The 16,800-nt window shown below is 36.6% G+C and overlaps 1 protein-coding gene across 3 annotated transcripts in view; it reads left to right on the forward strand.

Moving 5' to 3' along the window:
• The window catches only part of LOC121384263 (potassium channel subfamily T member 2-like), a 169,527-nt gene that overhangs the window by 70,668 nt on the left and 82,059 nt on the right, over window positions 1–16,800 (forward strand). For all 3 annotated transcript variants that reach the window (XM_041514577.1, XM_041514579.1, XM_041514578.1), the window contains exons 6-8: window positions 5,347–5,421; window positions 9,050–9,130; window positions 10,650–10,744. In XM_041514577.1, coding sequence (XP_041370511.1) covers window positions 5,347–5,421; window positions 9,050–9,130; window positions 10,650–10,744 — 251 coding nt within the window. The remainder of the gene's footprint in view (window positions 1–5,346; window positions 5,422–9,049; window positions 9,131–10,649; window positions 10,745–16,800) is intronic.

The following is a 16,800-nucleotide window of genomic DNA, read 5'->3' on the forward strand; positions in this document are numbered from 1 at the left end:
GCCCCTATCTTCCTTTTTATTGGACAAAACAAAATATCCTTGAAATGTTTATATAATGCTTCATGTGTTCTGAAGAATTTTTTTTTTAATTATCCTCAAATCCACCTGTATTTTGAAAAGAAAATTGAATGGAAATATATTTTGTTATGGCCTAAAGGTTACAGTGAATGGTAAATCATGGGCATAATTAGTGTTGTCATTAAGAATAAAAATAGCTGGTAAAAATTAAATTATAAGTAGCCTTTAATCACAATGCGGAAAAAGAACCGATGGTGAATAATTAATTAGTGTTTAGGTCCTTTTTATGTGGGTTGAGTGACAAGGGTACTGGTTAGGGTCCTCCCCAGAATATTTCAATACCATGCTCAGAGATGCATTTTCAACCATGTTTCACAACTTAGAGTCATGAATAAATTTCCATTACAGTTTTGTTCTTTGACCCATCAACTACATTGTATGAATGATAATATGGAGAATCTGTTTTAAATAGTAAAACTATTCCTCAAGCCTGCACCTCTGACAGAAGTTCTTGTCATTATCTTATGTGCAAGTATCACTTGCTAACACTGGTTAATAATTCATTAGGTGATAATTAATGTTACATGGTAATCACTGACATCATCGGATTTAGATGGCTTTTTCCTCTGATTTATGGTGTCCATTTGCAAGTTAATCAACAGTAAACACCGTCTTGGCCTAAGTCAGTGGAATACATCTCAGTTGCAGCTCAGTGGCAGCTGTACCACACGCAGGCTTACCCTTTCATCAATCATGTGATGCAAATGCTGTCGTTATTGACTGTTTGGGGTGGGATGTAGCTCAGGGGTAGAGCACTCGCCTGAAGTGTGATGGAAAGTTGAAGTTTGTTTTGTTTAACAAAACCACTGGAGTACATTGATTTATTAATCATCAGTTATTCAATGTCAAACCTATGGTAGTTTTGGCATATAGTCTTAGAGAGGAAACCCGCTACATTTTTTTTTTCATTAGTAACAAGTAATCTTTTATATGCACCAACCCACAGACAGGATAGCACATACCATGTCCTTTGATAAACTAGTCATGTTGCACTAGATGGATAGAGAAATAGCCCATTGGGGCCACCATCGGGGATCTATCCTAGACTGACCGCGCATCACGCAAGCACTTTACCACTGTGCTACATCCCGTCCTGAGTTGTGATGCATTGCAGGATCAATCATACTTTGTGGACTGGGTTTTTCACCCATTCCAACCAATTCCCCATGATGGTACATGGAAGGATGTGGTATGTAAGATACTGTCTGTCTGTCTGTCTCTCTCTCTCTCTCTCTCTCTCTCTCTCTCTCTCTCTCTCTCTCTCTCTCTCTCTCTCTCTCTCTCTCTCTCTCTCTCTCTCTCTCTCTCTCTTTCTTTCTTTCTTTCTTTCTTTCTTTCTATCTCTCTCTCTCCCAAGTTTTGATATAAACATATGTAGTTTTGAAATGATCTTTTACATACACATTCACTCTGGCAGAAAAGCACATACCACAGCCTATGACATACCAGTCATGGGGCACTGGTTGGCATGGAGGATTAAAACAAAACACCAACCAGAAAATTAGTCCACCAATGGTCACAAGCAATTCAGGCAAGCTCTCTGTTGAATGAGCTAGATCCCACCTCCAGTGAGGGTGGGATGGGGGGGTGGGGGGAGAGTATGATAGAAAAAAATATCATCTTAGTTTGACAAACACAGCATAAAACACATGTCAACATAGATTTCCTTTTATGATTGAGCCACATTTGCTCGGTTTCCTAGGTCATGCCAAGTTGTAGGTTTTCGCATGTGACAGCTAATTTATTTATTTTTTATTTGACCTTAGAATTTTATTCTGTCTTCTCAGGTCTTACTTAAGAAATCAGATTTGAATGCCATCTGCCAGAAAAGGATAAAATTATAGATTTTTGGTCTGTACATGTGGTGATGGAAATAATAGCTGGCAGGTGGTATAAGTTTTGTATTTAACCAATCTAAGGTTGTTAATTTCTGTTAGGAGTGAAGCAGGATGTAGCTCCGTGGTAAAGCACTGTTGGATGTGTTGGGTTGTGGGATCTATTCCACAGAGGGGCCAGATCTAGAGCAATTGATAGGGCACTTGCACACTGTGACTGGGTCGTAGGATCAAATCCCCTCAGTGGAACCATTATCCAACTGTTTCCTTTCCTATCCTAACCAATTATGCCCCACAACTGGTATATCAAAGAATGTGGTATGTGCTCTAGTACTGTGTAAAGGTACATCTAAAAGATTCCTTGCTAATAGTGGAAAAATATAGTGGCTTTCCTCTGAAGATTACCTGTCAGAATCACCAAATGCTTAACATCCAATAGCCGATGATTTATAAATCAATGTGCTCTGGTAAAACAAAAGAAACAATTTTGACCACAGCAATGAATGAATGAATCTTTCTAGGCTCTCTCTCTCGCTCTCGCTCTCTCTCTCTCTCACTCTCACTCTCACTCTCACTCTCACTCTCACTCTCACTCTCACTCTCACTCTCACTCTCACTCTCACTCTCACTCTCACTCTCACTCTCACTCTCACTCTCACTCTCACTCTCACTCTCACTCTCACTCTCACTCTCCCTCTCCCTCTCCCTCTCCCTCTCCCTCCCTCTCCCTCTCCCCCTCCCTCTCCCCCTCCCTCTCCCTCTCCCAATAGTTAAAATATCAAATGTTAGACACAACATATCTATATTTTAAAATTTGCAGAGATGTCATTAAACAGATACCTCTTCCTTTTTATTACTGATAATCAGTGGTACATGTATGTACTGTCTTGTTTGTGAGAGTGCATACAAAAGATTCCATTCTGCTAATAGCAGTTTCCTTAATTTCTTTTGTCATACTTTAAATAAAGTGTCACCATTAATTAATACATTACCTTATGTTTGGTACCCAATTACCACTGACTAAAGAATGTGCCAAGTGTCATTAAATGAACATTCCTTGGTTATATTTTTTTCCATTAGGAGAAAATTGTATGATTTCATAATACCTAGTATTTCCTTTCTTCCAACTGATTGGTCACGAGATTTCACTGCATCACTGACATTACCTGTTGCTGTGGTAACCGAAACAAGAGGCAATCCGTCTTCAAGAAATTCTTAAACATGGTTGATCTCATTAATATTAGACCTAATTTGATTGTGTTTTGGCGGTCATGGCTTTTGGGGTTTTTAACTCTGTGAATCCTCTTTTTTTTTTTTTCTTCTTTTTTTTTCATGCAGACATTTGCAAGACAAATATATATGCCTGGAAATTAATTAAGCACCACCCTGATTTTGGGAAGTAACTTATATTTTGCAATGTACTGTGATCATGCGAAACACATCCCCACACCATCACAGAACCACTGCCAAATGGAATAGTTTCCTCGATGTTGTTGGTGGCATAGGCAGTATTTGGTTGCCTCCAGACATCAGTTCTTCCATCAGTCATGTGCGGAAGAAAGTGGCTTTCACCGGACCAATGAATCTTTCTCCAGGATGCAAGATTCCATCTGTGGCATACCATTAGATGCTTATTAAGCACAAAAGAAAAATTATTTTCAGAAAACAAGCATAAAACTTAATTGAACGTGTAAGGGTAGTTTTCTGCACATGCTATTTGTGTGGGTTCTTGACTGGCAAGGACAACGAAACGACAGTATGGAGCATGGGAAGAGATATGATTTTTACAGTATTAATATTGCCTGGCTACCACCCATAATAATAATTTGGTGACAATATAACTTGGGTGGTTCTTAATTAATTTCCAGGTGTATCATTCATATAGACACCACATCCAATGCTACAGTCTGCTGTTTCCATCCCTGTCTAAAATACCTTTTTAAATGTTCTGTACAGGAAGAAGGAAGGAAATGTTTTATTTAATGATGCACTCGACACCTTTTATTTATGGTTATATGGCATCAGACATATGGTTAAGGACCACACAGATATTGAGAGAAGAAACCCGCTGTCACCACTTCGTAGGCTACTCTTTTCAGTTAGCAGCAAGGGATCTTTTATATGCACCATCCCACAGACAGGGTAGTATATTCCATGGCTGTTGATATACCAGTAGTGGTGCACTGGCTGGAACGAGAAATACCCCAATGGACCCACCAATGGGGATTGATCCCAGACTGACCACACATCAAGCAGGCACTTTACCACTGGGCTACGTCCCACCCTGCAATGGCCTACTTTTTTATCTTTTTTTTTTTTTTTTTTTACAGTAAATAATATTAATTCTGCATTTAATGTTTTCTAGGTAATAGATATGTATTACTGTAGTTCACTGTGTGTTATGAACAAATTTAGGATTTTTTGCATGTACAGCAGATGTTGAATAGGTTTTCACTGGTTCACCATTTTGTGATGCTGTGTTTTGTATCATGTGTCATTTTAAATGTCAGCCATATTTATATCAAACTGAAAATCATGCCATCTGCATTGGATACTTTTTGTGCTATTTAACTTCAAAAGTGGAACTTGTTTTTGTTTTTTTATGTAAATTACTTAATGTTTTAAGTCGCCAAGACATGATTGTAAGACTTGTGAGCACATATGCATGTTTACGTGTACATTGTATTTAGATCGAGTCAAGCTAACAGAAGAAGAACATTCACTTTCGGTGCATATAGTTATCTGGTCAATTTTAATTCTTTTATTGTACATCAGGCTCTCTCTCTCTCTCTCTCTGTAGTCCATGTAGTGGCAACAGCGGGTTTCCTCTCCCAATATCTGTGTGGTCCTTAACCATATGTCCAACGCCATATAACCGTAAATAAAATGTGTTGAGTGCATCGTTAAATAAAACATTTCCTTCATTCCTTCCTGTACGTAAAGCCATAAGGCCACATATACAAGAACTCGTATATTGATATATTTTGGGATCAGTTGTTCAAATCGATTAGCCAGCTGTTTTAGCAACACAAAATGGAAACATTTATTTTTATACATATGTTTTTAAAAATAACCCATCTTGCAACATATCATCGATTATCTTACTACGACCTTCCATGAACAGATAGTATAGTGTCCACAATGACTATTCAACTTGTTATAACACCTAATAATTTTATATACATGTATATTTAATTTGTCAATATAGCTATCAATATTTTGTAATATAATTCATTTCTTACTACAAACATTAGAAAATAACTTCATATATTTATAACTGCTGCTAGCTGTTCACCAAACTGATTTAGGATAGTCAGTATTAGGTGAAGAGAAATGTCTTTTCAAAACTGTTTTTACTGGATTTTTTTTAATGTTTCTTTTTTTTATCATAATTGTGATTTTAATTTATTTCTTTTCTTCTTTCTTTTTGCAGGGCAATATCCTACAACAGATTCTGTCACTTGAATTTTTGGTTGAGCTGATTACAACTGTTCCATTTGTGTTTGCTGTAAGTTAATTTTATGTTAGCACAGTGTATTGTAGTAGATATATCATAAAACATGTGTTGTGTTTCAAACAGTTGTATCAGAAGACCATCTTAAAATATTAGGACAACTTACTGGGTACATATATCAGTGGCGGATCCAGAAAAAAATCCATTTAGGGAGTCCCAATGACATGAAGCAGAATGCCAAGGGAACTTTGGAGGAGGTTTGGAGGGGCTGAAAATTAATATATAATAAAATTATAACTGCTGCAAAATTTAGGGGGGGGGGGCAGGCCCCTGCCCCCTAGATCCACCTCTGTATAGACTGATATACAACACCAGATATACTGAAACAAATATCCTGAATTAGAACCTTTTAAGTTTCAACTAGAAGTAGTGTTCATAGAGAATACAGGGAACATTTTGTGTTCAAAATCTTGATTAACAAGATTTCTAGTCAATTGAAAATTGATTAGCAATTACTGTTTAATGTTTTAAAATTGTGTAGCGATCTCTTAAACTTGTGTAGCGAATGTTCCCTGGAATAACATGTTAATGATGTAAATTATCAGCTTTATCATGTGAATGTCTGAAATGGGAATACACCATTGATCGTAAACAGGATAAAGATAATAACCTACTTCATTAATCTGTTATTGTTTTTTATCCTGCAACTCACCAAGAAGAGTGGGGTAATCATCTTTAGTTGCAACTTTCCATATGCTCAAGCTAAACAAACCAGCTTATTGCAGTATGACATGCAACGTCAATGACCTTATTCGTGTAAGATTGTAATCTGTCACGTCAAATAATAGTTTATTAATGCACAGTTCCTAAATAAATATGTAATTTTTGTTTTATTTGCAACAACTAAATTTTGTTATTTCCATATGTTGTATTGAAATTAACAATGAAAAGAATATGAAGTTGAAAATCTATAGTCAAAGCAAACAAATTAAATCATACTTAGATCTATTGGTAAAAGTTTATCATATTGTTTTTTAATCATAGGTTTCACTACACAGTTCACTTCTGGTCCGGGTGAGAGTTCATTCTCCATGGTCCCTTATAGTTCCTAATTGTGACATGTTGTGGTTCACATAATCACTTCTAGGAATTGGGGAAGAATTAACACAATTTGTATTTTTAATGGATTTTGCCAGTGTTATTTTGTAATACTGTACATTGACATTTTGGAACATGGGTGTATAGTGGAAGAGGCGGTAGATGTGAATGGATTCCTGAACAGGTGATTCGGACTGGTACTACAGCCAGATGCAGTCAAATAGCAAAAATCTGAGATGGAGTGAAAAATAAATGCTTATATAATGTATGTTCGCAATGGTGTATATTTTTAGTGCCAACAAGAACCCATTTTATTGGCAATCTTCATTTGAATTTGAGCAATTTAACATGAATTTCAATGGCAGATGACATCTATGTAGTGAGACCATAGCAAACGTTTCTTTCTTGTTTGCATTCTTCCTTTTTTTTTTTTTTTTTTCTACAGTTCTACAACTTACCTTATTTATGTCATGCTGATGGTACAAATTGTATTATTGTAATGCATTGAGAGAGGACTTAATATAGACTAATCCAAAATTGCTTATTTTAAACAGCAATAATACATATAAATCACTGGTTTGCTGTGAGTGGTTATAGTCACTATATTTGGTCTATCTGTATAAAAGCACCAGTTTTCTCTAACACTCTGTACTTCTGTTTTATTATAACTTTGAAAGGCATATTACAGTAACTGTTGTATTACAATGTGAAAAAAAAGTGAGAAGAAAAAAGCCATAAATGTTTTCCAAAATCTTTGCCATGACCAATACGAAAACTAATGTATCTCATGTAGCTTTGACTCAAATTGGATCATTCAAAACGTAGTTGTTATCTGCATTGTCTGTTTATTCTTACGGTAGTTCATGATAAAAAAATAAATAATTGAACTTTAAAAAAAAAATCACCATGTTGCAGATTTTGCTGTGCTACTGCACATATTGATATCTTTGATGATATATATCAGTGATACCAAACTTCATTAATGCAGAATTTTGTTTTTAAACCCAACAGTACTACCTGTATTAATGAGGTTCAACAATGGTCAGGTAACAAGTGTAATTAAATACAACACTGTTAGTTAACTTTGACTTCATTAGAGACCGAGACATCAAAATTAGTTTGATTCCTTTGAAATTAGAGATGCATATCCTATTACTAATGATTAGACATAGCCAATTAATTATACACATACATGACTGAGTTAACTTAATTGGGGGTTTCAGTTGAAGCCCAGGCCTCATAATGTTAAAATAGTTAGACAAGTACACAACCAAGTTAGCTTAATTAGTATGTGCACATATTATCTTCTGCGAAGATAGTTATTCCCAGTTAGCAAATTACTTTATTAGCTCTAATAGTAATTGTGCTGTGTTTGAAATTCTAACATGCAGTTATTCTGTTTGATATATTATTATTCGTTTCTGCCTGTTATAGATGAGCTTATTGAAGGTTTAAACAAATATAGTATGGTTCATGTACATTTGTTTTACACTCATACAGAAACAAACATATGTTGCTGGTGTAGAAATGGAACATACCTCATTATAGTCTGCCAGATCCATATCAACCAAAATTTAATAGTCTGTGTGCATTTCAGCTAGTCGGTTTGGCATTTAGCTCAGTCGGTTGAGTGCTTGCTTGAGGTGCTTCCAACCACTGCACCACTAGTCAAAGGTCATGGTATGTGCTTTCCTGTCCATGGGAAAGTGCATATAAAACGTCCCTTGCTTCATTAGAAAAAATGTAGCAGGTTTCCTCTGATGACTACGAGTCAAAATTACCAAATGTTTGACATCCAATAGCCAATGATTGATTAATCAATGTGCTCTAGTGGTGTTGTTCCCATTGGGCTATTTAACATTCCAGCCAGTGCACCACGACTGGTATATCAAAGACTGTGTGCTACCCTGTCTGTGGGATGGTGCATATAAAAGATCCCTGGTTGCTAATCGAAAAGAGTAACCCATGAAGTGGCAACAGCGGGTTTCCTCTCTCACTATCTGTGTAGTCCTTAACTATATGTCCGATGCCATATAACTGTAAATAAAATGTGTTGAGTGTGTCATTAAATAAAACATTCCTTCTTCTTCTAGTGGTGGTATTAAACAAAACAAACAAACAAACAAACAAATTTCAGTGCACACAAAACTCTCATCCGTAGTGTCAGGAACTTAACCAAGTTACTGACATTCAATCCCACTTTATACCATTGTATTTATACAAACATGACTATGCTAGTAATGAATTCAGTTTGATCTAAAATGTCATTTGTTCCCTTAGTTCTTTTCATCAGAATACAAACTTCAGTGTAAATGATCATACACTGAAATCGGAGCAAAGTTTGACTTTTAAATTTTAAAGATATATACTAGTATACTTCTCACAATTGCAGCTTTCATCCCTATTTTAACGTTTTACAGTTTTGGAGATATATATCAGCATGAAATGCATGTCTACACAAAGGTAAACTGGAATCATTACAATCAGATAAAATGTTTACTTATTAACTGTTATTATTATTCTTGATTGAATGTACATTGCATTAATGTTTCTGTTTATTAATAAGTATTGTCTTTAATTTCAGATTTTTGAACCACTACGTAATCTTTTCATTCCTGTTTTTCTCAATTGCTGGTTAGCAAAACAAGCATTGCAGAATATGTTTGTAAGTATTAACTGTTCATGGCCACTAATTGTTTTTATGTACAACAAAGCTTACTCAAGCAACATCCTGTCAAACTATCTAAGGTCGACGACAGTCACTTTTTGCACCCTTGTTTTGGTGTCGTACACAATAAATATAGCATATCTTACCTTAATTTCACTTAAAATCCAAATTTCATAAATGGTACAGTTGTTTTATTACAAGATTTTTTAAAACACATCCAAGTGCATTAGTAATGATCAAATAAAAAAAAGTTCTAAAGCAATTTTGCATTGGACTTTTTCCAGTGTTCTGAAAACGGAAACTTCATGTACCCAGTTTGTGGTTATTGTAAGGAAATGCTTTGCCACATTAAAATAAAAACTGGTCTACTAACCTTGACCCCTGTCAAAATTCTATAACGAGCAGACAACACTGTTTACAGGTCTGTATGTTTTTATTTTTTATAATTATGGACAAAATATTAGGTTTAAATTTTAAAAGATGAAAGAAATAAAAAGTACCTTTTTTTCAAATATATCATATCAAAATATTACCATACAAATCCAAATCAAGGGTGTGAAAAGTGACTGTCGTCGACCTTAGTATTGAATACAGGGTGTTCACCACAAAATAAAATCTTGCAGATAACAATAGTAATATATGTGCCTAAAGTTGCTAGATGCAATGTTTCACTCATGGTGTACACCACAGATATTAATACTACAACACCTCACTGTCATGATAAACTAGGAAATAATACTATTAGGTAATATATCAAACTAACTTTATAGTGGCTCCCTGTACCATACCATACCAAACACTATTTACATACCTATCCATTGAAGGTTCAGACTTGGTCATCCTAAGATCAACCTCTGGCATGTCCAGTGACCAAGTCTGGGACAAAAGGGTATTTACTGAATTATATGGGGCAGTTATAACTTATTGATTTATTAGCAAATGTAGGAGGGGGAGGGATTTTTTTTGTTTGCATCCTGTAAATTTCAAGCTTAATAATTTTTGGTATACATTGATACTATAGTGCAAATCAAATGACAGAAAAGTTAAAGTTTGTTTTGTTTAATGACACCACTATATATAGCAATACCATACATTTATTAATCATCAGCTATTGAATGTCAAACATGTGTTAAATGACAGGAAGTTACTGGCCACAGAAAACAGCACTTTCTGACAAGTCCTAGCTGTCAATTATTTGTAAAGTGGCAGAATTTTGTGTTCTATATAAAGTAAGGAACCTTTCAATTGTCAACCCAATGAGATGCTGTGTATGGTTTATTATAATGTACCATAGTACTATCTACAGGTTGGCTTGGGGTTTTTTTGGGTTTTTTTAATTTGACATCTAAATGGATATTAGGGGTAGGACGTAACCTTATATGATGACAGATAATAATTTTTATAACAATTAATATAAACGAATATCTGTTCTAAGCTTTGTAATACTGTTTATGTTTCTGTCCCACGTCCAGAAGGAAAGTTAACATGTTGTGATGTTTTCTGTTTTGTTTTTCAGAACGATCTTCACCGGGTCATGCAGAAGTCTCAGTCTGCTCTTGGTCAACAGTTAATGATATTGTGTGCTACCCTCCTGTGCCTTGTCTTTATAAGGTAATTAATCGGGTCATTCCAGTAGTGATATTGTGTGCTACCCTCTGTGCCTTGTCTTTATAAGGTAATTAATCGGGTCATTCCAGTAGTGATATTGTGTGCTACCCTCCTGTGCCTTGTCTTTATAAGGTAATTAATAGGGTCATTCCATAATGATATTGTGTGCTACCCTTTTGTGCCTTGTCTTTATAAGGTAATTACTAGGGTCATTCCATAATGATATTGTGTGCTACCCTCCTGTGCCTTGTCTTTATAAGGTAATTAATCGGGTCATTCCAGTAGTGATATTGTGTGCTACCCTCCTGTGCCTTGTCTTTATAAGGTAATTAATAGGGTCATTCCATAATGATATTGTGTGCTACCCTCCTGTGCCTTGTCTTTATAAGGTAATTAATAGGGTCATTCCATAATAATATTGTGTGCTACCCTTCTGTGCCTTGTCTTTATAAGGTAATTACTAGGGTCATTCCATAATGATATTGTGTGCTACCCTCGTGTGCCTTGTCTTTATAAGGTAATTAATCGGGTCATTCCAGTAGTGATATTGTGTGCTACCCTCCTGTGCCTTGTCTTTATAAGGTAATTAATAGGGTCATTCCATAATGATATTGTGTGCTACCCTTCTGTGTCTTGTCTTTATAAGGTAATTAATAGGGTCATTCCAGTAGTGATATTGTGTGCTACCCTCATGTGTCTTGTCTTTATACGGTAATTACTAGGGTCATTCCATAATGATATTGTGTGCTACCCTTCTGTGCCTTGTCTTTATAAGGTAATTAATAGGGTCATTCCAAAGTGATAAACATGTATTGTCAGTCACACAAAGAATGCCGTTTTTTATACTATGGAATTTACTACATGTTATTTATTGCCGATTGTTTTGTAACTTGCACACAAAAATAGGTTTTTTTATTTTTATTTCCAAAACACTTTTACTTTTCTTCATACGTTAAATCAAACTGAAATTATTTTTTAAAAAAGCCCAATTTTTTTTGTAGGAAGATGGAATGGATTTTAGGTTAGATCAAATGGGGAAACTATCTTTACACAATATACTCTGTTCAGTACAAATTTTCATTATTCTAATTAATGTTATGGAATGTGCATGGAATTGAGTACACAGTTTGAAAACCAATGTGTAATTATGCATCATCATTACCATCATGGTTGTCAAAACTATTATCATCATTATCATCATCATCATTACCGGATCAGGTTGTCAAAACTATTATCATCATCATTGTCACCACCATCATCATCATTAATATTGGCCACCATCATCATGATCATCAAAGGTATCAACATCATTGTCATCATCATTATCAGCAGCAGCAGCAGCAGCAGCAACAGCATCATCACAATCATCATCATCATCATCATCATCATCATCTCATAACCATCTTAACCATAATCACAGTTGTCATAATTTTCATTGATTATGAAAATAAACAGTGTTCATGCAGTTTTTTATTCCAATGATAAACATTGATCGGTTGGGCTTCATATATGCTGATCAGTTATCAAATCTTTAACTGATTGTCATGGGAAATGTTACCTACCTTTCCATCAGTATTTTTAATCCACTTTGTGAGTATTGAGTATTGAGTATTGAGTACACATTATGAGCTTCATGTTCGGCTAACAGCTGTGACCACTGGTCATGTTACTGATAAATCGATGTACTCACTGTCTTCATTTCTTTTCACATTTGCTAACAACAATGAAGGTAAACATTGAGATCATTATCATTTGTTTTTAAATCCCAATATCTGTTACTGTTTATCCAATTCATCTATTATATAGTACGGCTCAACCTGTATGAAACAGCCACCTGTTTTATGACGCCACCTGTTTTATGATGCCACTTTTTTTATTCACCTATATCTAGTACAATCTGACAGATACAGAGAAACTGCCTGTTTTAAAAGGCAATATTTTGTGATTCGCTTTGGAGCCTGCTTAATACATTATTTGGCAGTACATGCATTAACAAAATATGAAACAAAAACAAGCTTCATTTAATTTTAACAGCTCTTCAGCCTCTATATATTATAGTTGTAGTAAACTAAAACACACTGTGTCAAGCCACGTAACATCTGTACATTACTATATAAAAAATAAGAGTTTTCGTAGCATAATGTCACTGCTTGTGCACAAAATACACTAGAGACAAGCCGGTGGAAGCTATCATTTATTATGAAGTGCCATAAATCCTTCAATAGACACCCAGGGGGTCTCCAGTTTTTTCAAAGTACATCCATAATGAGATCAGTATTTAAGACTATCTTGTAAGTGAAACTCGAATAATACATTTTATCTTTTATTTTGTGCTTGTATTGGAGTGTGTTTCAAGTATGCTGTCCTGGGCATATACCTCAGCTATCTTGGCTGCTTGGTTGGTTGTTAGTGGTTATAGTGATAGATAAAGACACCACTAGAGCACATTGATTTATTAATCATCGGCTACTGGATGTCAAACATTTGGTTATTCTGACATATTATCTCAGAGAGGAACCAACTACATTTTTCCATTAGCAGAAAGCAATTTTTTTATGCACTTTCTCAAAGACAGAACAGCATGACCATTGATATACCAGTTGTGGAGCACTGGATGGGACAAGACAAAACTGCAGTCTGAGAATGAGTCCACTGGGTGGTTTGATCCCATGATCAAAGGATCTCGGGCGAGCACTCTACCGACTGAGCTAGATTCTGTCCCTATGGCGCAGTAGTGGTGGTGGCATCGGTGATCATGAGTGGTGGTGGTGGTGGTGTCAGTGATAGTGGTGGTGGTGGCAGTGATAGTGAGTGGTGGTGGTGGTGGTGGCGGTGATGGTGGTGGTAGTGGTGGCAGTGATAGTGGTGGTGGCGGTGGTGGTGGTGGTGATGGTGGTGGTGTCCATGATAGTGGGTGGTGGTGTCAGTGATGGTGGTGATGGTGGTGGTGTCCATGATAGTGGGTGGTGGTGTCAGTGATGATGGTGGTGGTGGTGGTGATGGAGGTGGTGGTGGCGGTGATAGTGGTGGTGGCGGTGGTGGTGGTGGTGGTGGTGGTGGTGGTGGTGTCCATGATAGTGGGTGGTGGTGTCAGTGATGATGGTGGTGGTGGTGGTGATGGAGGTGGTGGTGGCGGTGATAGTGGTGGTGGCAGTGGTGGTGGTGGTGATGGTGGTGGTGTCCATGATAGTGGGTGGTGGTGTCAGTGATGGTGGTGGTGGTGGTGGTGATGGTGGTGGTGTCCATGATAGTGGGTGGTGGTGTCAGTGATGATGGTGGTGGTGGTGGTGATGGAGGTGGTGGTGGCGGTGATAGTGGTGGCGGTGGTGGTGGTGGTGATGGTGGTGGTGTCCATGATAGTGGGTGGTGGTGGCAGTGATGGTGGTGGTGGTGGCAGTGATGGTGGTGGTGGTGGTGGTGGCAGTGATAATGATGGTGGTGTCAGTGATAGTGAGTGGTGATGGTGTCAGTGATAGTGGGTGGTGGTGTCAGTGATAGTGGGTAGTGGTGGTATCGCTGTTAGTGGGTGTTGTTGGTGATAGTGTGTGGTGGTGGTGATACTGAGTGGTGGTGGTGGTGGTGGCATCGGTGATATTGGGTGGTGGTGGTGGTTGTGGCAGTGGTGGTGGTGGTTGTGGCAGTGGTGGTGGTGGTGGTTGTGGCAGTGGTGGTGGTTTCAGTGATAGTGGGTGGTGGTGGTGGTGGTGGTGTCGGTGATAGTGAGTGGTGGTGGTGGTGGTGGTGTCGGTGATAGTGAGTGGTGGTGGTGTCAGTGATAGTGAGTGATGATGATGTCAGTGATAGTGGGTAGTGGTGGTGGTGTCGGTGATAGTGGGTGGTGGTGGTGGTGTCGGTGATAGTGAGTGGTGGTGGTGTCGGTGATAGTGGGTGATGGTGATGTCAGTGATAGTGGGTGATGGTGATGTCAGTGATAGTGGGTAGTGGTGGTGGTGGTGGTGGTGGTAGCAGTGACATCAATGTTTGCATTCAACTCCAGCATTACGTCTTCATTCATATATATATATATATGTCCATTTTTCACAAACTATAAGTCCAAGATCAGTCAAACATGCATACATTTATAAATGTTCATCCAATTTCATTGCATGTTAAAAATTGTTTTAATTTAGTAAATTGATTTTGTTTTTAAGAACTAGAATAATCCTGAATGTCATATAATAGATTTGTTTCTTCACCAAATTAGTTTATTGTAGGTGAGACATCTAATTTTATGGAATTCTTGTTTATAAATATTTACGCACTCTCATCATCTGTTGTGTTGTGATGAAGTTATCTAAATTGTGGTCTGAATTATTTAGTTTGTTCAGCAATAGTTTGTTCATGCAAACATAATTCTAGCAATTGTTAATTACACTTTAAATAAGAGAATAAATTTTATTTCACTGTAGCATGTATGGTGTCTCTTGCGACTTAACATAATTAAAATGTTAAATAGTAAAAATTAATTCACAAACTTAAAACCTGTAACTCTATAACAGTACCGTACTCAAGTAAAGTGGTTCAATGAAATGAAATTCCAATTCAAATGGTTCTTAATTGAAATGTCTTTGATAAGCAGTAAATATGGCTATTCTGAATGTTTCATATTAATATTTATCTGATAAATAATATAAGAAATTATCATCTTTGACTTAGTGGTTAAGACATTGGCCATAAGGATGGTAGATACTTAGGTCATATTCCACCATTGGCTCCCACCCACAGCGAGTTTTATTGGCTTCAGGGGAGGTGCTTTTATAAGGCCATTATATGCACCAACTTCATTCTCACCAGACTAATCATTAATCACTAATCCACTGTCCTGGACTACAGACCAGATAACTGAGGTATGTGCCCAGGAGAATGTGTTTGAATCTTAATGGAAATCAAGTCACAATGAATAAATCATGGATGGAGGGAGAGGGGGAAAGGGATGGAGTAAAAGATGGGCAGAGGGATGGACAGCTTAATGGATGAATGGCCTGATGGACACATTGACAGACAGATGGAAGAACAGGAGAATAGTCCTAAAATCACCACAATAATTGTATTACTGACTTAACTTTATTGTGTGCCCAGCAAATTGGTGTTTTCATAACTACAATTGAGTCCTATTACTACCAGCCAATACAATTAGCTTGTTGAAAAGAACTGTCTGTGCAGTGAATATGACCATTGCATTCTGACCAGATCCTTGAATGTAATGGCTCTATTTCAGTTTTCTCGTAACAATCGTGTGTCTGACATTGTAAATGCTTCATTAACATTACTGGCAATATGGAACTCTTTGACAATTCAATGAAGGTTTGTAAATGTGTATAATGTACAGCATAGATCTGTGAGGTGAACTGGTCATGAAATTAATTACAGTTTTGAAAACTCCCAAGTGGTCCAGGGGCTTACTCAACAAATGTGATGTCTTGGTTGTTTACCATACAAAGGATAAACATTTCAAATGACTGTGCTCTTGGAATGATCCTCAAAAGATTTGAAAGTTTCCCCTATGGTAGTGGTTGGCATATTAGTAGATGGTTATACTATCAGAAATAAATTGTATATGATTAGATGTGAAGAAATGATTATTCCAAGCATTTGATGAAGTTTTAGTAGAAATAAATCATACAGTATTGTTGTATGAGAAACAAGTACTTTTGAAGCAAATAAACTTGAGATCTGCTATAATAGTCTTGTATTATACAAAGATTATTTCATAGAAAAGATGAACATTAATAGTTTGTTTTTAATGACACGTACCACTAGAGCACATTGATTACATAATCATTAGCTATTAGATGTCAAACATTTGATAATTCCAACACATAGTCTTCAGAGAAAACCCACTGGATTTTTCTAGGTATTCGATCAATCATATGTAGTTTCCCACAAACAGAACAGTACATACCAAAGCCTTTGACATACAAGTTTTGGGGCAATCGTTGGGATGAGAATAAAGCAAAAGGGTCTGCTGAGAATGTTTGATCTTATGACCCAAGCACCTCAGGTGAGTACTTGGGAAATATGATGACCAATTTGCTTGCATGCATGAGTTCAATGGATGA

The sequence above is a fragment of the Gigantopelta aegis genome, chromosome 10, assembly GCF_016097555.1.
Source record: "Gigantopelta aegis isolate Gae_Host chromosome 10, Gae_host_genome, whole genome shotgun sequence".
Taxonomy (NCBI): Eukaryota; Metazoa; Mollusca; class Gastropoda; order Neomphalida; family Peltospiridae; genus Gigantopelta; species Gigantopelta aegis.